This window comes from Phymastichus coffea, unplaced genomic scaffold (genome assembly GCF_024137745.1).
Source record: "Phymastichus coffea isolate CEN01 unplaced genomic scaffold, Cenicafe_Pcof_1.1 PCOF00007, whole genome shotgun sequence".
In the NCBI taxonomy this organism is placed as follows: Eukaryota; Metazoa; Arthropoda; class Insecta; order Hymenoptera; family Eulophidae; genus Phymastichus; species Phymastichus coffea.
Window position 1 is genome coordinate 5,119,642 of NW_026706818.1, and position 26,449 is coordinate 5,146,090.

The 26,449-nt window shown below is 36.5% G+C and overlaps 2 protein-coding genes across 3 annotated transcripts in view; both read right to left on the bottom strand.

Moving 5' to 3' along the window:
• The window catches only part of LOC131669076 (glutamate receptor ionotropic, kainate 2-like), a 1,402,504-nt gene that overhangs the window by 1,342,194 nt on the left and 33,861 nt on the right, over positions 1 to 26,449 (bottom strand). The gene's annotated exons all lie outside the window — the stretch shown is intronic.
• Positions 13,391 to 15,766, bottom strand: LOC131669257 (uncharacterized). Its single transcript, XM_058944016.1, has one exon. It carries the CDS (start codon positions 15,764 to 15,766, stop codon positions 13,391 to 13,393), a length of 2,376 nt encoding a protein of 791 aa, XP_058799999.1.

Below are 26,449 nucleotides of genomic sequence, written 5' to 3' on the forward strand. Positions count from 1 at the left end.
CGCCTAAGCTATGGTTTGATGCATCTGTTCTAACGATGTAGGGTTTGTTAAATTTTGGATATTGTAGAATAGGAGCTTCACATAGTAATTTCTTTAATTTGTCTAATGCTTGTTGTTGTTCTATTTTCCAGAAAAATTTTACATTTTTGTGTAAGAGTATAGTTAATGGTTTTGTTATTTCAGCGAAATTCGGAACAAAACGTCTATAGTAATTGCAGAGTCCGAGGAATTCTCTTACGTTTTTTGTAGTTTTTGGTGTTGGGAAAGCTTCGACGGCTTGTATTTTTTTTTGTCTGGTTTGATACCCGATTCGCTTATAATGTGTCCTAAAAATGATACTTCTGTTTTTAACCAGTCACATTTTTGAGGTTCGAGTTTTAGACCAGCTTCTCTTAGATTTTGGGCTACTGTATAAAATCTTTCGTTGACTTCGTCTACTGTTTCTCCGAAAACAATTATATCGTCAATAAAGACAAAACATGTATTGGCAATTAGGTCGCCTAGAACTGTGTTTAGTATTCTTTGAAATGTTCTAGGTGAATTTATTAGGCCAAATGGTAAAACAAGGAATTCAAATCGTCCTAAAGGATGTATACTGAATGCTGTTTTAAAAATATCTTTTGGATGCATTTTTACTTGATGAAAGCCTGATTTTAGGTCAACGACGTGATAATATTTTGCTTTCCCTAGTTGGTCAAACATTTCGGTTATATTTGGAATTAAATATGGATCGGGAACAGTTTTTTCATTTAATTTTCTGTAGTCGATAACTAATCGCCATCTGGTTTTTCCATCTGCCAAGCTTTTCTTCTTAACTATCCATGTTGGTGCATTAAAAGCACTTTTTGATTTTTGGATTAGTTTTTGAGATATTAGTTTTTTCACTTCTTCTATTGCGATGTCTCGTAATTTATGTGGTAAGGGGAATTGTTTCACATAGACTGGTTTATCGTCAATTAAATTTATTTCATGTTGTTCTATGTTGCAGGTACCTAATTTATCGCCTTCAACCCAAAATATGTCTTCAATTTTTTCAATCAATTTTTTCATTTTTTTATAATCATTTCCTTGTAGGTCAGTTAAATTTATTTTTTCGAAGACTTTTTCTTTGTGGTTTAATTGATTATTTTCTAATTCTTCTTGTTCTTCTCCTAGGAAGTTTATACTGCCTGCATGAAAAATTTCATTTTCATTGACATTGAAATCTGTATTTTCCGTTAGGTCGATATTGTCTGGAAAATTGTCTAAATCGAAAGAAATATATTGGTATGTTTGAGTTTCTTCTAGTATGTTGTTTTCAGGAGAGAATTCTATTTCAGTATTTTCTTTTATGACAGACATAAATTGTTTATAGTTATAATTTTCGATAAATTCGTCATTTGTGTTGGATATATTGTCATTATTCATTGTCATATTTATATGGTTAATCAAAAGTTTTATTTGTAAAGGATTTTTTTCTAATTCTAATTTTAAATTTGTAAGTCCTTTTGAAGGGAAGAATGTTTTGGTTGACTCTTTACAAGTTTCTATATCCTGTTTCGTATTGTCTGATGAAATTATTTCATTGTTTAATTTATTTGCTGTTGCAGTGTTCATTTGTTCGGTGATTGTGGGGTATATTATTTTTGTATCATTTTGTTGTAAATTATAATTATTTTCAGGTACTGTATAATTTTTGTCTTTTTCTTTTTCACATTCTTTTTTATTTTCTTTATTAATGTTTTGTAGAGTTTTGCTTAGAAAAATTTTTTGTTCTTCTGTTATTCTTGTTGCTGTCCTTTCTTTTTTTTCGTTAATAGCAATTGAATTGTTTGTATTTAAAGGGACTGATATGAGTTGTATTTTCCGATTATTTATTTCCAAGTAACCTTCGTCTAGTCTTAATTTGTGTTCTTTCAAAATAGGTATTCCTAGTATTCCATCGTAAGGAATTGAAAATTCTTTTGGAGCAACGTGGAAATCGACTAATAATCCATTGATGATTATTTTTACTAGTCCTAATGTTTCTATTGTTTTGTCAGTAATTCCTGATAGTGCAATTTTCTCTGAATCTAGTATGGCGTTTGCTGGTATTTGGTTACTTTTTATAATGTTTATTTGAGCTTCACTATCAACCAGTAAGTTGAAATTAATGCTTGAAAATGGATTTGGTATTTGTATATATTGTAATAAATTTTCTAATTTTAAAAGATACATTGATACTTTAGTTTTGAATGTGTTTTTGAATTCTACGTTTTCTTTACATTCGAAACATAATTTTTCTTCTGTTATTATTTTCGCGTTATTTTGGTTTGCTGAGTTAATTGTGTCAAGTTCGTTTGTGTCAGCAGTTTCAGCGTTTAGTGTTGTCATTATATTGCTTTTTGCTTCCGTAGTAAGTGACTCACTATGTTGTTCTTCCGTGCACTTGATTTCGGAAGAATCTATTCGTTTCCCTGATTATTTCGTCTAAAGCATTGTGAGTCTGTATGGTCCGTTCGTTTGCAAATTGAGCAGAATTTTTCTTGACTGCTCTCAAGTGATTTTATAATTGGACATGCTTCGATTTTATGACCTGTTTCTTTGCAATAAGAACATACAATGCTTTTTTTTGCATTTTTCTCAAGTGCTTTTATTTTTAAGCAATTTTCGATTGTGTGATTTCGCATGTGACAATAGTCGCATTTTGTATCGTTGTTTCTTCCAAAATTATTATATCGTGTAGGTCTACTGTTGTAATCGTTGTTTCCATTTCTACGTGTATCGTTATTAAAATTTGAGTTTGTATTCTCTCTGTTATCATTGCTTCTATTGTTTTTAGTGTAGGTGTTCAAAATTTTTACCAATTTGCAGTCGTTTGTTTCATGACTTTCTTCGTTGCAAATTGCACACGCTGCGATTCTGTAATTTCTCATTTCGTCTGAGTTTGGACAAAATTTTACCGAGTGGCCGATTTTATTACAACGTTTACATGTTACATTTGGACAATTCACTACTGTGTGTCCTGTACTGTCACAAGCCGCACAAGGATCTGGTGTTTTAAGAAGTTTTAAACAGGTGTATGGGCTGTGTCCACTTTCTTTACATTTCCAAGATACTTCGTATTCTGTAATGAATGGACATTGTATGACAGAATGTCCCATCGCTTGACAGTATTGGCAATGGTTTCCTTTTATTTTCTTAAATTTGCAGCCGTCTATTGAGTGTCCTTTAGCATTGCAAAATTTGCATATGAGTTCGATTTTTGATTTTGCCACTTTACAATTGTTTGATAGGAGGTCGTTAGATTTGCAGTATACGCATGACCCGTTGTGACAAAATAAAGCTTCATGATTGTAGCTTTCGCAAATTTGACAATTGTAAATATTATTAACATTTGCCGAAACAGTAGTTGAATCAGGTGTGTTTTGGGTAATGTCGGTAATTCCACCTACTAATATTTTATGTTTTTTGAATTTTGTTTCGATTTGTATGGCTTCTTGTACAGCAGTGCTTAAATTGTTATAATCTTTTAATTCTATTCGAATATTTTGTTGTAAGCCATTTTTAAAATTTATTAATGCGTCTTCATTTATTGTTTTTTCAAATGCCTTAAAGGTTTCATCAGTATCTACTTGTAGTTTTTTTAATTCTTTGATCTGTACAACTAGATCTTTCAACCGATTTGCATATGTAAGAACTGATTCGTTTGGTTTTTGAATAATATCCGTAAGTTTCCCGTATAAACTATGAATATTATCTAAAGAAGGAAATAATTGTTTTATAGCTTTAATATAATCGTCTATTTTATTGATTTTTATATTAGCTAGTGCTTTATAAATTTCTCCACTTAGCTTGCATTTTAAAATTGGTATTAAATTTGATTCATCTATTTCAGAAACTATTGACTTTGCAGTTTTTAATTTGTCGATATATTCGCTGAGTGTTATGTTTTTGCCGTCGAACTGTGGGACTAAATCCGCGACATACTTGAGTGGTAATCTCAGCGGTTGCGACATTTCGCTGACGTTTGCTTTCGTATTAATATTTTCGATTTGTTCAGTTTTCTGTAATTGGATGTTTGAATTATAAGGCACTAATTGTCCGAAATTTTCGTTTTTGTTTATTAAGTTTTTTGACTCACTACAAATACTTTGTTCGTTTAAAATACCACCGATGTCCGTGTATTCGTTATTATTAAATGAAGAATCGTAATTTTGATCGAAAGTGAAGTCTAAATTCGACGGTGAATTCGGATATTCAAAATTTAATGTTAATTTTTGTTGTGAGTTTTCTTCTGGAATATCGGTGTCTAATATATCAATTAATTTTTCTTGTGTTATTTGTTTATTTAACTTCTCTAGATTTTCTGAAATTTTTATTTTATTGTTCTCGCTATTTGTTCTAGGAGGAGAACGCGCGAGTTTATTTGATTTTTTAAAAGGATTTGTAATAGATGTGCTTGGTTTAATTATACCGCTTTTTAATTCTGGTTTAGTTTTTACTTGCAGTCGCGTAAGTCTTTTCGCGTTGTCAGAACTAGAAGAATCTTTATTGTTCATTAAAATTTAATTTTTTTTTTTTTTTTTTTTTTTTAAGTTTTACTTGATGCAAAGTAAACACCCTTTTTGTACCGGAACCAATTTGTTATGTCGCGACTCCGTAGCCGTGACATGTATTAGTTTAGTATGAGTAAAATTTATTTTATCACGGTATGATTATGATATAATATGTATAATGGCAGGACTTACCTGGGTTATATATATATTGTTGAAGATGTTGATAAATTATTATCTTACTCCTTGTTCCTTTATATTATTTTCTTCTTAAATTGGTTTCTTTATTATTGAGAATATTTCGTATGGAAATTATAGAAATGAATTTGATACACTTTATTTAATAATATTTAATAACACTTTATTTAATAATTGGATTTCACTCAATGAGTGGCAGAGTCAAGTGGTACAGTAGAATTGTCGCGAGTCGCGAATCAACCGGCTAAAAATTTGAGACGCTGTTTTATATATTGGCTAACTGACTTACATTTAGTTGTCGAGTAATCAAGTTGATGTTTCAATTTCTCAATTGAGTTTTCTGCTGAATTTGATTTATTAATGTTTGCGTTTCGTAAAATAAAAAAAAGTAGGTGAAATACATTTTGTGCTTATTTTGCTACTTTCAATTCGCATGATTGCCGTTGATCTCAAAATGATTTAATTTTACGTCTCAGGACGTAACATCTGGATGAAGCTTATTATAGATGACGGTAGAGTTTTTTCAATGCTGCCTGAATAAGCCTCACAAAGAGACACCACATCCATTTCTTACTTTTAATTGTAGGCGTCAATGCATTGCAATGTTGATCATGCAGATCAACTCCACCCATGTATCGATTATACATTGAAAACGCTTGAGGGAAGAGAATTGACTTCTTAGATGACTCGTGCCATCTCTGTACTTCAACTTTTGGCTCATCACCATATTTCGTTGAAAGAACTGATACAGGTTTTGAGTCCATAACAGTGATATAATTCAAATTTGAATTACTATCGTGCAAAGCCATAGTTGTACCTCTTTCTGCTTTTTTTGGCATCTCAACTTTTTCTTTGACTCGGTTTTGTCTAACAGTCCCAGTTGCTGATAATCCTAGTTTATCTAAATGAACCATCAGATCTGGACTTGTGAAAAAATTATTAAAATATATATGATATTTACGAAGATCATCTTTGTCAGTTACTTCGAATAGAGGTGAAAGTAACTTCATGACGACTCTAGATCCCAAACCGACGGCAACTAAAGGATTTCTTTCATCAATTCCAGCTTTTCCCGTATAAATATCAAGTTCATACATATATCCATCTGAGGAGCAAAGTGCCCACACCTTGAACCCGAATCGGATTGGTTTATTTCGTATACATTGTTTTATTCCGATTCTGCCATAATATTTGACCATTTTCTCGTCTATTGATAGATTGTAGTCAAAAAAGCCAAATTGCATACAATTTTGACGAAAATAATCATACAGTGTTCTTACTTTCCAAACTTTGTCGTTTTTATTCTCATCCTTCTTTTTATAAAATTTAATATTTCTCTTGATTTCAACAAATCTATTACTTGTCATGAGATTAGATATGACTGGACACTGTAAAATTAATTTACTTGACCAATAGTCACGAAGATTCTTCCTAGAATTTATTATAGTAATCATTAAGATTACCATAAATTTTTCTAGGTCGATCATACTAAGTTCAAAATTATTTTCCGCTGTAGCTTCAATTATATACTTTTTCATTGAATCTGAAAAATATATTTCAAATAACTTTACAGAGTTCTTAGAAAATAAAGACGAAATCGTTTGAATACTGAAGTTATCATCAGTATCCATAATTGTAGAGTGGCTTGGAGCCTCTTCTTGCCATTTATAGATATGATTATGTTCTAATAATTTTTGCGTACTAGTGTAAGTATTTTTGACATGTTCATGCCGTGGGGATGCCGATGGGAATTATTTGAGATGAAATATCTTCATCAAGATTGCAATCAGAATCTCCATCTGAGCTCTCATGATCTTCCGGTATAAAAGTTATATCTACATGTTGACAATCATCGATATCATCCTCCTCAACTAATTCTGCTAAATCTTTTACTCTACGCCTTGGCATCTTCACTTATCAATTATAAACAAAAAATTATATTGGGACTACAAAAATCAGATCACTACCCAACACGACAACTTATACTAGAAATATTTGTAATGAAAACTGAATCTGTAAGATTACATGAAACCGTTAGCCCGCCACTCAAACGTGATCTCTAACACGGTTTCAATAGAAAAACATTTTGCAAACTCAGTAACCCAAAAATTAGCCTATGTTAGTCAAATTTATAAATGTACTAGAAATGTCCAAATGTACTAAAAACTTTTGTAATGAAAACTGAATCCATAATATTACATAAAACCGTTAGCCCGCCACTAAAACGTGATCTCTAACACGGTTTCAATAGAAAAAAAATTTTGCAAACTCTTTGCAACTTCGTAACCCAACAATTACTATGTTAATCAAATTTCCAAATGTACAATTTGTGAAAATTCAAAGCTTTCTGTCCTATTTTCTTAAACAAATTGACGTCTGACAAAAAAACGTTATATACATTTCTTTCATGTTTTTCCCGTAGAATCGATTGCCGCTATCAGTTTTTTGAAAATAATAACTTTTTGATAATTTGTTTAAATAATTTTTTATAAACAATTGCAAACGGCAAAAAAAAAACAGGGGTATTTTTTTTTTCGATTTAGCTACGATTGGCATAGTTAGTTTGGCGCTATCGGCAATAGATTTTGCTTGGGATTTGGCGTATACACAGGTACCTGACAGACTTGCAATTGTTTATAGCCATTTTACACTAACAAATTGACGTCTGACAAAAAAACGTTATATACATTTCTTTCATGTTTTTTCCCGTAGAATCGATTTCCGCTATCAGTTTTTTGAAAATAATAACTTTTTGATAATTTGTTTAAATAATTTTTTATAAACAATTGAAAATGGCAAAAGAAAAAACACGGGTATTTTTTTTTACGATTTAGCTACGATTGGCATAGTTAGTTTGGCGCTATCTTTCCCAGGTTTGGCCTGGGCCTTAATGGGTTAAGGGATTTCTCCCACGACTCACAGGTCCATCGTTTCGACGTACCTAGGCACGTCTTTCCATTGCGTTTCGGTCATCCCCGAATAGTTTGTTTCCCGATTTCATCCCAACGTCGGATTTCTCTTTCAAAAGAACGGCTCTTATGACTAGCTGATAGTGGTGTTTGCTCTTTCTATTTGGTGTTTTGACTTGGTCGTGGCGGAGTCTCGTCTAGCCGACAAGGCGAATCCCCAGGCAGTTTTCAGTATTATTGCCGGTCATGCCACAAATTCAATTCAAAAATCCGATATCAGGTTAAGTAGGGGAATTCGCGTTCAAATTGTCGAACTTCAGAGTTTATTTCTGAAGTTCAGTGTTCGAATTATCGTTCAAAAATTTTTTAAGCTTATACGCTTCTGTAGGTTTAAAAATTAGGTTATTGTGCGAGTTTTGGTCTTTTGGTTAGGGACCTTGTAAGAGGCGGCGTCTTTCTACCATAGTTTGTAACTATTTTTCTACGCTTTCTCTTTATTATTGGTGCTCCTTCCCTGGGCTCTATGACTTTTCTAGCGAGTCACACAGATTAGAAATCTTGGTAGCAGTGACTTTGTGCGGATTGTAAAGTATCGCAGCTTGAATCTTGTCGCCTTTTTTGGCTCCATGAATAGCTGCGATGCTGCCCATACCTGAAATTGCGTTATTCCAGTGATATGGTTCTTGCACCAGTGCCACCTGTATGTCAAGATTTTTGTCTGTCATGATTTCTCCCAGCTCATCGTTGGCTACTTGCCTTTTGTTGAGGTTCAATTGTATGATCCTCAGTTTCGGGCCCAGTTCAGGGTTTTGTTGTGCGTTCAATTTAAACCTCTTAACTGGTGGGCAATCGTCTTTGCTTTCGTCAAGATTGTTTGGTTGCGAAGGAAACTGAGTTGACGCCGGAGTATTGGAGCAGTGCTCTGGTTTCTCAACGGTCGCCTAGAATGGTTGACCATATCGCTTTCAAGGTACAACGCAATGTCTAGTTATATATTTCCTCCTTTGGAATCGCTGCTGGCGATTCTGGATGGTGGCTTTCAATTTTAGGTCTGGCGTTAACGTGCGCGTTCAATTAAGTGAGTGGCGTTCGAGTGCGAGCAGTGAGTACTTGTGTGTGTGTCTTGACATGAGCTTCGTTAGTTACCTTGTCGAGTTTCTCCATGGTTTCCCATGGCTCTTTTATTTACAATTGATTAAGCTAGTTATTTTTCTAGCTTTTAAATCTGTTAGTAGATTAATTGTTTTGATTTTATTTTATTTCTTTTATTTCTTTTGGTTTGGTTTAGTAATTTTAAATCTATAGTTTTAATTTGTAATCTTTAATCTTTAATCTTTCTTATTTTCAATTTTATTGATCTTTGATTGGTAACTTTCTTAATACTATCTACTACACTACTGATTATATTACTGCTTAAATTATTGTTAACTGCTTAAGAACTAATTTAATTATAATATAACTTAAAACTATTTACGAGTGTACCAGCGTGTTTATCTTTCACGCTGGGATTGATATTAATCAAACCTCATTTTGGTCAAGTCAGGGTTAGGTGTTTGACGAATTGCAATCAAAGTAGCATTTGAGTGAGCATGTCGGGTTTCCGCCTTTTCTATCATCTTAGTCTATGTTCGCCATTAGCAGCACTGGATCTGATGGACATTTAGTGCATGGTTTTCGCTTTCAAAGGGAGCTGACAGCCACTAATTTCGCTTTCAAATGTAAAACTGTTTTAGCTATTAGGGCTTAAGCAATTCCTTAGCAGGAAGAATGCTGTCCTTCCGTGGAAATATTTTTCCTAAGGGTTTCGGCATCCGTAGTGCGTTCTAGTCATCGAGAGTTACTCGGCCCAATGGACTGTTCTCTCGTACAATGTTGTCGGGCCTTACTCCCGGAGCTCGAGGCAAAGAACTTTGGGTGGCTGCTATGACCACGGCCGCGACTTTTTACCCACAGTAGTGGCACCTACCGATTGACAGTCGATAGGAAGTAATTTCTTATCTACCCGAATTAAATTCGGATTGCCGGGACCATTGCTCCTCTGCAACTAGCTCCCGGAGCAGTCTCCCGTCCTCTAAAAGGGCGCGCGGTACCACAATCCTAAGAGATTTCCCCTCAAGTGACTCCCGGATTTTGGCTTTTCTGGGCTCGAGTTGAGCTCTTGGGGTGTGGTAGACTCCGCGTTGAATGTTTGGGCGTTTACAGGCCGCACCTCACCACGTGTTATCATGGTCCGTGTTGTTAATGATTTGTTTGGCCAGTTGGCCGATTGCCCTAGGGGCAAACGTTGTGTGTTTTTCCTACTGTCTCTTTACAGAGGCAGCGTTTTCAGCCCCTCCACGTGAAGGTACACATATCCGCACTTGTGATTGCAAGTCTTCTTTCAAATATACATTGCATTCACTTCGGGTCGACTAGCATTTGCTGCTTGTCGAGGGCAACGGTGACGCATTTTGTACATCAGCATTTGCATTTGCGTATGCCCGTACAGAAAAGAGAAGTTTTCGACGTCCTCTCCTAAAACAACGAGTTGTTTGTTTGAGGAGTCTCTATTCTCTGTTGAGGAAGACAATAATTATCCGCCGCCTTGACAAAAAGATTTTTGCACAAAGTGACCGGGCCAGCCTCGCGGCTGGCCATATGGTGCACTATGTGTATCATCTATGTTTTTGCTAAGCGGATCATAATCAAGCTTCCTGAGAGCGTTATGATTGCAATCACCCTTATTGGTGAGATAGTGCTTCAAATTACAGTCGAACCCCCGGCACTTCTCGTTGCGGCACTTCTTGCGCCCCTGCACTTCTCGCTGGCTGCGCCGCGGTACTTCTCAAGGGGCAGGGCCGTACACTGCCCCTTGCGTACCAGGGGATCTCTCTTTTTCTTACGGTCTTATTGGAAGGCTTATTCTTCCCTCTTTATAATTTCAATAGATTTCCGAATATGTATGTATAATCCGACTTCAAACTTTTAGTTTTATGGATACACATACATAATCCGACTTTAAACTTTTAGTTTTATGGATGCAGATAATCCGATTTTAAACTTATGAACCCCTCTCTTTCTTTTACGGCCTCACCTGCAGGCCTCACCTGCCCTCTCTTACTTCTAGAACTAAGATGTGTTGCATTTCTGACTTCAGTCTATTTTGACTTTCGAATCTATCCAGTCGTAGGTTTGTTTGTGTCATAGAAATATTTGTCTCGAAGCATTGCTTAGTTTCCTGTTGATTATATTTACATAGTCAGTCAGTTTGTTGTATACAGTTATATACACTATATATATATACATATATAAGTATATATTTATAGATTTGTACACGTTGATTAACGTTTTAGAAGTGACTTTTTTGCAGTGAATATTTGAACGGTAAGTGTATTACGTTTTAACAATTTTATAATTTTCTTCCACAAAATAACGCAGGAATGTATTTTTAATTTGATATTTATATTGTATTAGCCCGTAAAGTACATATTTTATATATCTGCTAATTAATTTGTTTATCAAAACAAAGTTATAATTAAATTTTAATTAACAATTTAAAATAAATCAAAATTTAAGAATCTTTCTACACTTATTAAAAAACTTGTAAAAACAAGTATTTGATAGATTTATAATTTTTATGCAGTTTATTTGCAGTAGAAAAATTCAAATATAAATTGTTTATACATATGTATATATCCTTTAAGGCCCATGCAGAAAATGGATGATGTAGCGACAAATTAATTACGATTATCATCATATAATTAAAAATAAATCATATGTATTTTTTCTACTTTGGAACTTTCAATTGTTTGAAAAAAATTATTTAAAATGAAAATTTTCATTCATGAATAATTGAAACCACCAATCGATTCTATTCAAAATCCAAGACGAAAATCACTATGACGATTTTTTGTCAGTGTACAATATTTATAAGCAATTGAAATTTATTAAAATTATTGTGATTTTCGACAATTAATTATGCCAATAATTCTATGGAAAAAAATTATGACAATAAATCAAAATCTGACGTAAAAACATCATAGATATTTTCGCCTTGATTTTTTCATAAGTTCGATTGATGCTTTTATTTTTTGAAAATCAAAAATTTTTCACTAAATTCTTTAAATAATTTTTTTATAAACCATTGAAAACTACAAAAGAAAAAATACGTATATTTTATTTTTTTATTATATGTACAATAAATGACGAATTATGTTTCATTTATATACAGGGTGTCCAAAAAGTAACGATACACCTGAGAAATTTTCGAAGCCGGTTATTTTTTTAACCGGGTGAAGGTTGTTCTTGAAGTAACTTTTTACGAGGAATCCGATGGTAACCTTGGATTTGACCTTGAACCTCATTTTCAATGTTATTTTGAGGTCAACCTCATTTTTTTAAATGGAAACCCGCTATTTTTTATGGCGGAATCGGAAAGAGCGGAAAATTTTACGTCCAGATATGTATTGAGGTATGAGGTTGAGGTAACCCCTAGAGGTCAACTGGAGGTCAAAGTATGAATTCTTAAAAATCTCGCGAATTCAGTGGTTAAACAAAACAAACAAAAGGATAACCCCAGGTAACTTTCAACGATGCTCTTTAATTTGTCCTTGAACCTCATTTTCAAGGTTATTTTGAAGTCAACCTCATTTTTTTTAATGGGTACCCCTATTTTTTATGGCGGAATCGAAAAAAGTGAAGACTCTCACGTATGGATGAGTTGAGGTTTGAGGTTAATGTAACCTCTAGGGGTCAGATGAAGGTCAAACTGTGGCTTTGTAATAGTACCGGGATTTTAGTGGTATAAGGAAGCAAATAAAGGTCATGGAAACCCCCATTTTCGACAGCGGAAATCGAAAGAGCGGAAAATTTCACATACAAATATCTACTTAGATCATAAGTCAAGGGCGAACTTAAAGTTTAAGGTCAGTCGAAGGTCATCCAAACTTAAAGACGCCCTAAAATTTTTTAAAGTTTTTTTCATAATGGAGAAGGGTATTTATTTAGTAATTGCCCATCGGAGATCCGTAACCTTGAATTTAACCGTCAACCTCATTATCAAGGTTTTTTCAAGATCAATTTTTTTTACTTTTAGCGTTACCCAGGAACAACGACGTGGACGTAGTAAAATCTGTCCCCTTGGGGTGCTTTATTTTCGTGAGTTCCCCTCGCCTCTCACGATCGGGGTGCTTGATTTTCGTGAGTTCCCCTCGCCTCTCACGATCGGAATGCTTGATTTTCGTGAGTTCCCCTGGCCTCTCACGTATGATTTATCTTACATCAGCACATCTTATTTTAAGTGGTCGAATTGTTCACCGTTCACTTCTTGACAGTAAGCTAATCGTGGTAAAAAGCATCAACAGCATTTTGGATCATTTCAGTGGGAATGAGAGCTGATTCGTCTATGATCCTTTGACGTAATTCGTCCAAGTTTTGGGGTTTAGTTTTGTATACCCGATCCTTTAGATAACCCCAAAGAAATAATCTAAAGGCGTCAAATCGGGGGACCAAGCTGGCCATTCAATTGTGCCTCTCCTTCCTATCCACCGATTATCAAACACCTCATCTAAGTAAATTCGAACGTCTCGTCCATAGTGAGCTGCAGTACCATCCTGCTGATATCATGTATTTTCGAAGTTTTTTTTTTTTTTTTTTTAATTTGTAGCTTTATTAACTTCCAATTACAAAGTTATTTAGCTCGTTACTTAAGTAAATAGAGATAAATATATATATAAAGTTTGTGAATACATATGTATGAATTATTTAATGTGTAAACCATGTGATTTTACCTTAGATTTTAACGTTACATTTTGTGAGAAATTTAAGCACTAATTGCATAACATGAATATTCGGTTTGACTAGAAAGGAACTAATATCAAGCGGAGGGTATTGTTTAGCGCGTCGTAGGTCTCTCATTAAGTGTTTTCGCTCGTTGTCAAACAGTGGACATTGCCATATGAGATGGTTCAAATCTTGTACCCCCCATTCGCAGTCACATATAGCATCACTAACAACATTTATTCTATGTAGAGATTCTTTGAGGCTGTGGTGATTACTGCGGCAACGGCATATAAAGACTATAAGGTCTCTACCAAGAGAAGGATCAATGAACCAAGGCTTAGGGCTGTTTTGGTAGTAGTTCGAAAAAAATTTTTTAACTTTGATTTTAGCTTCGTTTTGAATTCTATTTAGTGTTTGATTACTTATGAACTTTTTAAAGTGTTGTTTGTGATCGCTATATGGTATATGTTTTACGGTAGGAGCATAATTGGTAGCGAGTTTAGCGTGTTCGTCTGCTAGTTCATTGCCGAGTATGCCTACATGAGAGGGAACCCAGTAAATAGTGATTGACGATTCACCCGATGATTTTTTTAGAAACGTTAGATACTTATGTCGGATTTCTAGGACGTGAAAATTGATGTCAGTTTTGTTTTTCGGGCTATTCAGAGCCAGTACGAGACTTAATGAGTCGGTGAAAATATCTACGTTGCGATCGCTGTATTCAAGAGCAATGTCCAAGGCATCCGACAGAGCTATGCATTCAGCTGTCAAGATAGATGCCTTGTTAATAATGCTTTTAGTTTTGATAACATTAAGTTCAGGGCATACACATGCAGAACCAACAGACTTACTTGCTGAATTTTTGCTTCCATCAGTGTAGATTTTAATGGATTGGACGTTTGAGAATTCTTTGTTAAAAGCATCATTAGGATTGTTGCTGTTTCTTAATGTGTACCCGAGGTCAATGTTAGTGTTCAGTGGAATTTTCATGATTTCGTAGTCATAATTATACAAACTAGGGAGGTTGTATGTATGGATTAGATGTTCTATACAGATTACATGTTTAATACATTCATTTAGGACGTTGATTTTTTTCTTTCTGCTATTTATAATGCTCATGCTGTACTTGTTTATGGTAGAACGAGTATTAGATTGCGTGACGCTAAACTTTTTGAGCAAAAAATTAGTACATAAAATCTTTGTTCTGTGTTCTAGCAGTGTCAGCTTAGATTCGCCTAGGAGGATATTGGTGGGAGTGCTCATCCTCAAACCCAGAGCCATTCTTATGGCCGAGTACTGAATCTTTTCTAGTGTTTCTTTTTTGGTTTTTTGAGTAGGGTAATAGATAAAGGAACCATAATCGATTATGGGCCTGACATAACTTTTATAGAAGGTGATCAGTGTATTGGGATGAGCTCCCCACCACACACCTCTGAGAAATTTAACAATGTTTAACGCTCGGTTGGTTTTTTCGTGTACATGTCTCAGATGTCTTTCAAAATTTAGCTCATAGTCAAAAAACAATCCGAGGAATTTGACGTGACTCTGTGATGGCAAACTTGTATCGTTAATAGTGATCTCGGTTTCACCAGGGAGGTAACCTTGTTTGTTAAAGTGTACATAACTTGTTTTTGCTAAAGAGATGTCAAGACCGTTTAGTCTCAAATTATTAATGATCTTGGTAAGCTCTTTTTCTAATAAAGGTATTGCTGTGTCTGGATTCTCAGTTTTAATGTACAGAGCTAGGTCGTCTGCGAACTGTGAGCTAAGAATGTTAATATCTACGTCCGTAAGTATACCATGTACGTAGAGTATATAGAGAAGAGGGCTCAGAACTCCGCCCTGTGGAAGACCTTTGTAGGAATTTTTTGGGTTGTCAATGTTGATTTCTGTATATATGAATCTATGGTAAGTTAAGAATTTGACTAGTTTTATTATTTTTGCTGAGCACCCGATATTTGCAAGTATAGACAATAAAATATCACTATGAACATCATTAAACGCGTTACTGACGTCGAGGAAAACTGCCAATACGTGTTGTTGGTTGTTTAACGCGTTTTCTACGTCTAATTTGAAGGAAGTGAGGTTGTCGCAACATGGCAAACCTTTTCGAAAACCGGTTTGAGTTGGGGGAAGGATGTTTTGAGTTTCGGCCCACCAGCGGATTCTGTATGAGATCATCAGTTCAAAAACCTTACATATGCAAGAAGTTAATGCTAAAGGGCGGAGGCCTTTTCCGTTCGGTTTTTCAGTAAAGTGTATGTAGGTGTGGAGCCAACTATCGGGATATGTGTCGGTGGAATAAATTTCATTGAGTATGTCGAGTAGTATTAAATGGATTTTTATTGGTAGTTTGTGGAGAATTTCGTAATTAATACCATCCATACCAGGAGCTGATTTGTCACCTCGGGAATTTAACGACGTGGACGTAGTAAAATCTGTCCCCTTGGGGTGCTTTATTTTCGTGAGTTCCCCTCGCCTCTCACGATCGGGGTGCTTGATTTTCGTGAGTTCCCCTCGCCTCTCACGATCGGGGTGCTTGATTTTCGTGAGTTCCCCTGGCCTCTCACGTATGATTTATCTTACATCAGCACATCTTATTTTAAGTGGTCGAATTGTTCACCGTTCACTTCTTGACAGTAAGCTAATCGTGGTAAAAAGCATCAACAGCATTTTGGATCATTTCAGTGGGAATGAGAGCTGATTCGTCTATGATCCTTTGACGTAATTCGTCCAAGTTTTAGGGTTTAGTTTTGTATACCCGATCCTTTAAATAACCCCAAAGAAATAATCTAAAGAAATAGCGTCAAATCGGGGGACCAAGCTGGCCATTCAATTGTGCCTCTCCTTCCTATCCAGCGATTATCAATCACCTCATCTAAGTAAATTCGAACGTCTCGTCCATAGTGAGCTGCAGCACCATCCTGCTGATACCATGTATTTTCGAAGTTGTCTCCGACTATTTCTCTAATTGCTGGAACTATTTGATTACGAAGCATCTCTTCATAATTTTGAGCGTTTAAGTTACCATCAATAAAGAATGGCCCTATGATTCGATTATTCACTATTCCAGCCCAAACATTCAACTTCTGCGGATATTGCGATTTATCTTCTCGCATCCAGTGTGGATTTTTCGCAGCCCAGTACCTGCAATTATGTCGATTTAATGTTCCGTTAAGTTGACAAGTTGCTTCATCAGAGAAAACTATGTTTGATGGAAGATTTGGATTTTCAATTATGCGTGCCATCATATCTTCACAAAACTCAACACGACGATCGAATTCAACTTGTGAACCAGGTGTACTTTAAACGGATGGAATTTTGCTGTTTTTAAAATGATATGTACGGACGATGTACTTATGTCATGCTCTTGAGCAACTCTGCGGATGGAATTATGTGGATTTTCAGTGAATTATAATAGAACATTTAATAAATTCTCTTCATTTGTTGCTGAGCGTGGTCTGCGTGACTTAGGTAGATTTATGACATGGCCAAAATTTACAAACCTTGAAATAATATTCTGAACAGTAGACACAGCAATTGGAGTTCTATTAACCCGAAATGTCTCATTAAAAAGATTTCTCACTGCCCTGTAAGATCTTTCTACTCCACCCCAGCCTCTCATCATAAGAAGTGATATTCTTTTTCGTTCAGTGAGGCGTTCCATTTTAAGTCAGCGAATCGAAATTTACTCAAAAATCAATCAGAATTAAAAACAAAAAGTTTGCAACCCAAATAAATGTTTTCAAAAAATGAAAATTATAATTTGAGTACTTTTACAATAAAGTTCTACTACAGTCCGACTAATGCACTAATGCTTTATGGAGATTTTCGAATGGAAAAATCTTTTCAAATATGTTGCTTTTTTAAATATTAATTTTTGAAAATGCAATTGTCCCGAAGAATAAGCTCAAAACGATAAAGTTAGACATAGTACATTTCCTAAGGATAGAACCAAGTGAAATTGTTAGTGGATTTTCAATGAATAGGTATGGGATAGTAACCTTAAAAAGTTTAACCGGCTAATCAAGTTATTAAGAAAATAAGCATAAAAAATCATTGTTGATAGGCGAGGGGAACTCACGAAAATCAAGCACCCCGATCGTGAGAGGCGAGGGGAACTCACGAAAATAAAGCACCCCAAAGGGACAGATTTTACTACGTCCACGTCGTTGTTCCTGGGTAACGCTAAAAGTAAAAAAAATTGATCTTGAAAAAACCTTGATAATGAGGTTGAAGGTTAAATTCAAGGTCACGGATCTCCGATGGGCAATTACTAAATAAATACCCTTCTCCATTATGAAAAAAACTTTAAAAAATTTTAGGGCGTCTTTAAGTTTGGATGACCTTCGACTGACCTTAAACTTTAAGTTCGCCCTTGACTTATGATCTAAGTAGATATTTGGATGTGAAATTTTCCGCTCTTTCGATTGCCGCTGTCGAAAATGGGGGTTTCCATGACCTTTAGTTGCTTCCTTGTACCACTAAAATCCCGGTACTATTACAAAGCCACAGTTCGACCTTCATCTTCCCCTAGAGGTCACATTAACCTCAAACCTCAACTCATCCATACGTGAGAGTCTTCACTTTTTTCGATTCCGCCATAAAAAATAGGGGTATCCATTAAAAAAAATGAGGTTGACCTCAAAATAACCTTGAAAATGAGGTTCAAGGACAAATTAAAGAGCATCGTTGAAAGTTACCTGGGGTTATCCTTTTGTTTGTTTTGTTTAACCACTGAATTCGCGAGATTTTTAAGAATTCATACTTTGACCTCCAGTTGACCTCTAGGGGTTACCTCAACCTCATACCTCAATACATATCTGGACGTAAAATTTTCCGCTCTTTCCGATTCCGCCATAAAAAATAGCGGGTTTCCATTTAAAAAAATGAGGTTGACCTCAAAATAACATTGAAAATGAGGTTCAAGGTCAAATCCAAGGTTACCATCGGATTCCTCGTAAAAAGTTACTTCAAGAACAACCTTCACCCGGTTAAAAAAATAACCGGCTTTGAAAATTTCTCAGGTGTATCGTTACTTTTTGGACACCCTGTATACTATTGTTTATTGTATTATTTATTTACAAAAATTTCTTTTTCAGATTGCCATGTCTAAGTCTTTAACAGCAGCGCAAATCTCCGATATTAAACAGAAACTGTTTGAAAAGCAGTCGATGGCCAGTTTTGCTACGGAATATAATGTATCATCAAGGACAATCGGGAGAATGAGGGACATGGACGGCCAGCAGCAGACTGGCCTAGAATCCCCAATCATCAGGAAGCACCAGGTGAACTTGTCGATTAAAGACAAACTGGACATCATCGCCAAGCTTGAGAAAGGACAATCGACGGATGATTTGGCAAAGTTCTATAACGTCGATTCTTCAACTATCAGAAATACCAGATCTTCAAAATCAGATATATTGAAGCGTAGCTTGGCGCTGGAGCAGTCAAAGCAACCATTAGATAGTAAAAGAATTCGTACAGAAGAAAACATCCGTGACACAGCGCTATATTCTTGGTTCGAGGACGAACGTGCTGCTGGAATACCAATCTCGGGTAGTTATCTCCAAGAAAAGGCTTTGGAGCTCCACAAAGCGAAAGGACTCGAAGGCGATTTCAAGGCGAGCAGCGGTTGGCTCGACAATTTCAAGAAGCGCTATGGTATCAGAGAATTATCCATGCAAGGAGAAAAATTGTCTGCTGATAGTATTGGAGCAGAAGACTTCAAAAGTGAAATGAAGAATTGCATCGTAGAAGGAGGCTACTCGTTGGAACAAATGTACAACGCAGATGAAACGGCCTTATACTTCAGATCACTGCCACGGAAAACTTTAGCTACATTATTAACATTATTAAACTTTATTAACATTATTAAAACATATACAAAGTGTAATTGATAGATAGATTGAGAATAGACTTTAATTGTCGTTTCTATAATTTTAGGTAAAGTAATGATAACATTTGTAAATACTTGTAAATAATTAATTATTAAACCTCGACTATAATTTTAGCTACAAAACTTAGAGTCTTCTTAAACTCCAATCCTAGCGTGTTGTCTTATAAAACGACAATTTTGTCTTCAAAATGAACAAGTTTCAGTTTGAATTTTCGGTTGTGGCATCACCAATAGATTCGAAAACAAACACTATGCTAGTGACATCAATAACAACAGAGGATGGGAATAGGTTTGTTCTGCCTTCGGAAATTCAAAATATATCACAACACACTATATTAAAGAAAACAGAAACATATAATAAGTTAAAATCCACTATGAACAGACATGAGTAAAAAGTAAGATTTAAATAAAATATCAATAAGAACAGTTAATGATGTGACATATACAAATGGATTAATAAAATTAAAAATAAAAATTTTTGATATTGAAGATGAAGTAGATGTTTTTGTAATAAATAATGAAAACTTCGAAGACTTTTTAATAGGTTTGGATATGATAGAAAAATTCAAGCTTGTTCAAGATGAAAATTTGAAAATTTCACAAAAGATAGAAAGAAAAACAAAAAAAGATAATATCACAGAAAACGTCTCAATTAATTTTAATGAATATACGCAAGACAATGAATTTGAAGCAAAATTAGAACATTTGGAAAGTTCAAAAAGACATAGAATAGAAAAATTAATTGAAAAATATAAAACGGTGTTTGCAAAAGACAAGTATGATATTGGAATGGTAAAAAATTATGAGGCAAACATTGAATTGAAAATAAATAAGTACTGCAGCAAAAGACCATACAGATGTTCAATTGAAGATCGGAAAGAAATTGAGCAACAGACTGCAAAACTGTTAGAAAAAAATATAATTGAAGATTCGTACAGCCCATTTGCAGCACCAGTAACACTAGCTTATAAAAAAGATGAAGGAAAAACAAGATTATGCATAGATTTTAGAGAATTGAATAAAATTATTACACCACAAGAACAACCATTTCCATTAATTGATGACTTAATTATAAAAGCTAGAAACTGTAAATTTTTCACAACATTAGATATAAATTCAGCTTTTTGGTCTATACCACTCAGATTAGAAGATAGAAAATTAACTGGTTTTGTTACGCAAGATGGACACTATCAATGGACATGCTTACCATTTGGTCTAAAAACATCACCAGCAATATTTCAAAGAATTTTGTCAAATATAATAAGAAAGCATGGATTAAAAGATTTCACAGAAAACTACATAGATGATATCTTAATTTTTTCAGAAACTTTTGAGATGCAGGTAAAACACATAGAAAAAGTATTAAATGCATTAATTGAAGAAGGATTTAAACTAAAATTTAAAAAATGTACATTTGCATCAAATCTGTGAAATATTTAGGACACATAATTGGAGAGAATACAGTACGACCGTTAAAAGATAATTTAATTTCAATTCAAAATTTTCCAACTCCAACAACTCAGAAAAATATTAGACAATTTTTAGGAAAAATAAATTTTTATCATGAATACATTCCAAGAATCTCCATAATACTAGATCCGTTACATAGATTACTAAGAAAAGAGACCAGATTTATATGGTCTGAAGAATGTGACAAATCATTTAAACAAATTAAGAATCTATTATGTTCGCAACCTGTATTAGAAATATTTGATAAGGATTTACCTATAAAAATATACACAGATGCATCGATAGAGGGTATAGGTGCAATATTAAAACAAATTCAACATAATGGAAAAGAAAAACCGGTTGCATATTTTTCAAAGAAATTAAGTGATGCACAAAAAAAGAAGAAAGCTATATATTTAGAATGTATAGCAATCAAAGAAGCTATAAAATATTGGCAGCACTGGCTGGTTGGAAGAAAATTTGAGGTATACTCGGATCACAAACCGTTAGAAAATCTTAATATAAAAGCAAGAACAGATGAGGAATTAGGTGATTTAGCCTATTATCTTTCGCAATATGACTTCACAATCAAATATATACCAGGAAAAATTAATATTGAAGCAGATTGTTTGAGTAGAAATCCAGTTTTGAGTTCTGAAGAAAATACAGATGAAGTATTAAAAATAGTAAATTTAATAAAGATAAATGAGATAAAGATGTATCAGAATAATAATGATTTGATAAACGAAAAAAACAAAAACATAATCAAAGAAAATGACATATTTTATAAAAAGAATAAAAATTCAAAAAAAATAATTCTTTCTGAAAAATTTAGTTTAAAATTTATAAAAGAGATACACGATGAATGGTGTCACATTGGTATAAGACAAACCATGAACAGAATATGCCCATATTATACAGCTAAAAACTTAATAAAGAATATAAAAAAAACATGTAAAGATTGTGATATATGTAAAAGAAACAAGTCAAGAGGACAACAAAAACTAGGATTATTATCACAATTTGGACCAGCAACTGAACCATTTGAAATCATGTCAATAGATACAATTGGTGGCTTTGGTGGAAATAGATCTACTAAACGGTATTTACACTTGCTAGGGGACCATTACACTAGATACGCATTTATATCAACTTCACAACATCAAAATGCATTAGAATTTATTAAATTAGTAAATACAGTATTAGAAACAGATAAAATTGGAAAATATTAACAGATCAATACCCAGGATTAAATTCAAAAGAATTTAAAGAATTTTTAGATAGTAATAAAGTCAATTTAATATTTACTGCAATAAACTCACCATTTTCAAATGGACTAAATGAAAGATTAAATCAAACTTTAGACAACAAAATACGATGTAAAATAAATGAAGATCCAAAAAAAAATAGCTTGGACAACAATAGCGAGAGAGTGTGTAGATAAGTATAATATAACAGAACACTCAGTCACCGGTTTTACTCCAAAATATTTATTAGATGGTACCAATACTGATTTATTACAATACCTAAAGAATTACAAGAAACAAAAAATAAACAAGAATAGATTAAAGATAGAAAATTAGCAATAGAAAGATCAATACAATCACATACATATAACAAGAAATTATTTGATAAAAATAGAAAACAACATAATTTTATAACAGGAGATTGGTTTTACATTGAAAATGGAAATAAATTAAATAGAAAAAAGCTAGACAGCTTAAGGATTGGTCCATTTAAAATAATTAAAAAAATTTCTGATTCAATATATAAAATAGAAACTGGAAAAAGAAATAAAGATTCAGATTTTTATCACATTACAAAACTTACTCCAGCATCAGATGAATTCGTAGAAATTGAAAATTCTGGATAATTTTCACTGCGGGGGAGGGAGATGTAAAGAAAGTATACTCTCTTTAATTGGACCTTGCCACATTCAATGTATATTCACGTGTCTATATACCCCCCACCAGAGAGAATGACTGAGGGATATTTTGAAAAGCAAACATGATAGAAACGATTTAGTATAAATTCATCCAGTAGAGTGAACACAAGTGGATTATGGAACACAAATGTAACATTATTAAAACATATACAAAGTGTAATTGATAGATTGAGAATAGACTTTAATTGTCGTTTCTATAATTTTAGGTAAAGTAATGATAACATTTGTAAATACTTGTAAATAATTAATTATTAAACCTCGACTATAATTTTAGCAACAAAACTTAGAGTCTTCTTAAACTCCAATCCTAGTGTGTTGTCTTATATATATATATATATATATTGCAACGATCGCCGAGAATCGTTTTGACTCGCGTAGGTTACTGAGCGGCTGAGCGTAACAGCCGCGATCGGTTTGAGAGAGAGAGGGCGCGTAGGGGAAATGAACGGGAGGGGAGAGTTTGCTAGCCAGTATGACTGTCTCTTTCAGTCCGGCAGCATCATATCGTGTGAGCGTAGAGAGAACATAGTGTTTTACCCTTTTTCGAGCGAGATCCAGGGAGTGCATCGAGTGCGAGTGTGGAACGCGAGTGCGAGCACTGACTAACGTGCGTGACCTCGACTACAGCGAGCGCAACCTGATTGTCTCCTGCCGCCGAGCAACAGCAACAGCAGAATCGCAACAGCAGAATATCAACCGCAGAGGCAGCAGACCCGAAATGCGTGCGTCGGATACGGTTGGCCACCGTATCCTCATCATTTCCGCGGTAGGTGCCCAGCCATATTAATTGTGATTAGAGTGCGATCCCGCACAGCGTGTGCGGTGGATTATAAAAAGCGTGCGAGCGATTAGTCCGCGGCGATCGCGATTTTCACTCTCTCTCTCTCCCCGTTCGTATTGTCATCCGAATTTGCGTGCGTGAGTCTCTCGGCAACACCCTCCCTTGTATTAGATTCAAGTAAATAAAGTGGTCAGTGGTTTATACGTAACGATCGTATTGTTTTGTCTTCCCTTTGTCCGGGAACCGTGTTATTGTTTACGTTCAATTCGAACGTGCCGGTAATATAGCACGGATAGCGTAGGCAACGCCAGAAGCGGCTCGCCAACCGAGTTACCAGCAGCGGCCGACGGAGCGCTGCTAAGCGAGGGCGCCAGCGTCCCAAGCGGAGAGTTCGAGAACCTAACTTCGACCGGTAAGAGAACTCGGCGCAGGCACACTCCCGGACAAGGTGAGTTAATGTGCTTATAGCACATTGTTAACAAGGCGTCGTTTGACCGCGAATATATACGAATAGATATAGTTAAGAGGGATCGAAGGTTAAACGGCAGCCTGTTACATGGCGCCCAACAAATTATAGGACCCACACAAGGGGAGTCGATTTGCACTAAAAGAGATAGCGACGCACGGGAGAGAGAGACGTTTGTGCGCGTGCGTATTAAGGTGCGAGCGGGTAAAAGAACACGTGGCTCGTTCGGCACGTGCTCTGCAGTGGGGAAAAGACGTCTCTCCGACCTAATATTGATTGATTTTGTAAGCCGAGAGCACACTAACCCCAGGGGTCGAAGAAACGTCCTGAGTCGCCCCAACAGAAATAAAAGAGGTGACAAATTGTTTTTTTTGTTTTCTTTTTTCTCTTTTTTCGAGTGGTTATCCACACCTTAGAGCGTTTAGGTGGGGGTTGGTCACAGAGCGACAAAATCTGCAGAGCACGCAATTTGGGTGTGTGCGGGGTTAGTTTTACTAACCCGGTGGAACTAACAAACAGTTAGTCTCCACCTATAGGCAGGTAGTTGCGAGCGGAAGTTTTCACTTCCTTTGGGTATGCGGCACCTGCACACACCCAAGAGCCGCGTGGGTTATTGCCTGGTAATTTAAGGCGTAGTAGCACAGTTGCCTATACAAAATCGCAACACCCCGCTCGCGCCTTGGGCGATAGGAGGCGGTAGTGGTCGAATAGGCAAATTAACCTCAACCGTCACCTACGCCCTAGTATAGGCGGCATGGAGGATACCGCCGACGCGATAACCCGATGGGCATCGGAACTGCCTTCGACACAGCTGGATAGGTACCTGACGCAGCTGGAGTTGCGTACAGATGGTCCCAAGCTGATGCAAGCGGTTCGGCTGGCGTATTGGTTATTAGGCGAGTACATCGACCTGGATTTCCAAGGAGCAGCGTTGGATAGAGATGCGGCGCAACGGAGACGAAGAAGCCAAAAGAGGTGGCTCGAGACCAGGCGACAAGAGCTAGAGGCAGCTGATGCGGAGGATCTCGTCGCACATCCGCTCATGAGAGGGGGGAGCGAGAGCCCGTTGAGGAAGCGGCGACCGGCGTGGCCAGTGGGCCCCCGGTAGGGGTCAGTAGTGAACGTAAGGGTTCCACCGGATCGCCAGATAGGCGAAGAGCTCGTCGTTTCGAGAACGAGGAGCTACAACCTCAAGAAGCTGAGGAGGAACGGTGCGGGACCGAGCGATTGAAAGAAGAAATCGAGCGCAACCGTGTCGGGATCAACCGCATACTAGAGATGCTGGAGAGGCACGATCAGGTATGCGCACGGTGGAGCGACCAGGTGACCGCCCTGCAGGTGGAGGTCCAGCAGTTGAGGAGCAGGGACCCCACAAATCGACGAACTGTCAGACCGGAGCGGCCCAGGAGAACCGTGGATTTTCAGTCCACGTATACGTGCCACTACGATCCGGGGGTACCAGGAAGTACCCCGGAACCCCAGAGACCGACCCCTGGCGAACCTCGAGAGGCTCCTCAAAGGCAGGCGCCCCATCGGACGGAGCAGCCATCGAGAAGAAGACCAATAGACGACAATATGGGCGAAGACCAGGTGATCCCGGAGGGATCAACCTGGTATGATACCAACGCGGCGTCAGGATTCTACACGACTCGGGATGCGGGTAGGATAGTCCGAGGATGGAAGCTGCGGTATTCGGGCACGGCTTCAGAATGCGTGGACACCTTCTTGTCAAGACTGGAGGATTTACGAGCGGGCTCCGGACTAACCGACGGCGAAATCTTATGCTCGATATCAGAACTCCTCGAAGGCGTGGCGAGGACATGGTACGAGCTCAATAAGTTCAAGTGGAGAAGTTATGCCGACTTCGTAGCGGGTGCTCGACGTTGGTTTGGGTCAAGTCAATTGCAGCAGCAAAGGTTACTGCAAGAGGCCCAAGCACGGTACCAGGAGAAAGGAAAGTTGGTAAGAGAGTACGCCTACCACCTCCTTTTCATGCTGGCCCAACTACGCCCGCCGTTACCAGAGCAGCGACAATTAGACTTGTTATATGCAAATCTCCTGCCCGCCATCCGAATGCAGCTGCGGAGGAAGGCTATCTCTCCCAAGCGGCCAAGGGGTCGGCCGCAAGAAAGGGGGAGGAATAAAACCCCCCTGGGTCTCCTGGCCAGCGACGAGAGGGTCAGAGGAGAAAAATAGATTTCTCCCAACCGATCAAGTGCTCGTCTTGCGGCAAGTTGGGCTACACCAGGAGGTACTGCCCGGATTGCAACAAGGGAATAGGGCAGGGAAACGGAGGACGGAGGTCCCCTCCGCGTCCCCAATAAAGGTGACCTCTCGTCGCGGGTCGCTAGAACATGGTAGTGGCCCGTCAGCGACCCCAGGGTTCAGGAAGGTCTCGGAAGAATCACTGGATCCTACGAGACCCAGAAATGCGGTGGCGTATGAAGCGACAACGACCGCGCAGGTGCCTGATCTGGGTAACAGGGCATTCTGTATCCTCGAAGGGTATGGAGATCGGATTCAAGTGG

What these genes read in the sequence shown, in the direction of transcription:
- LOC131669257 (XM_058944016.1), bottom strand. Translation starts at nt 15,766, where the DNA reads ATGGATGGTATTAATTACGAAATTCTCCACAAACTACCAATAAAAATC.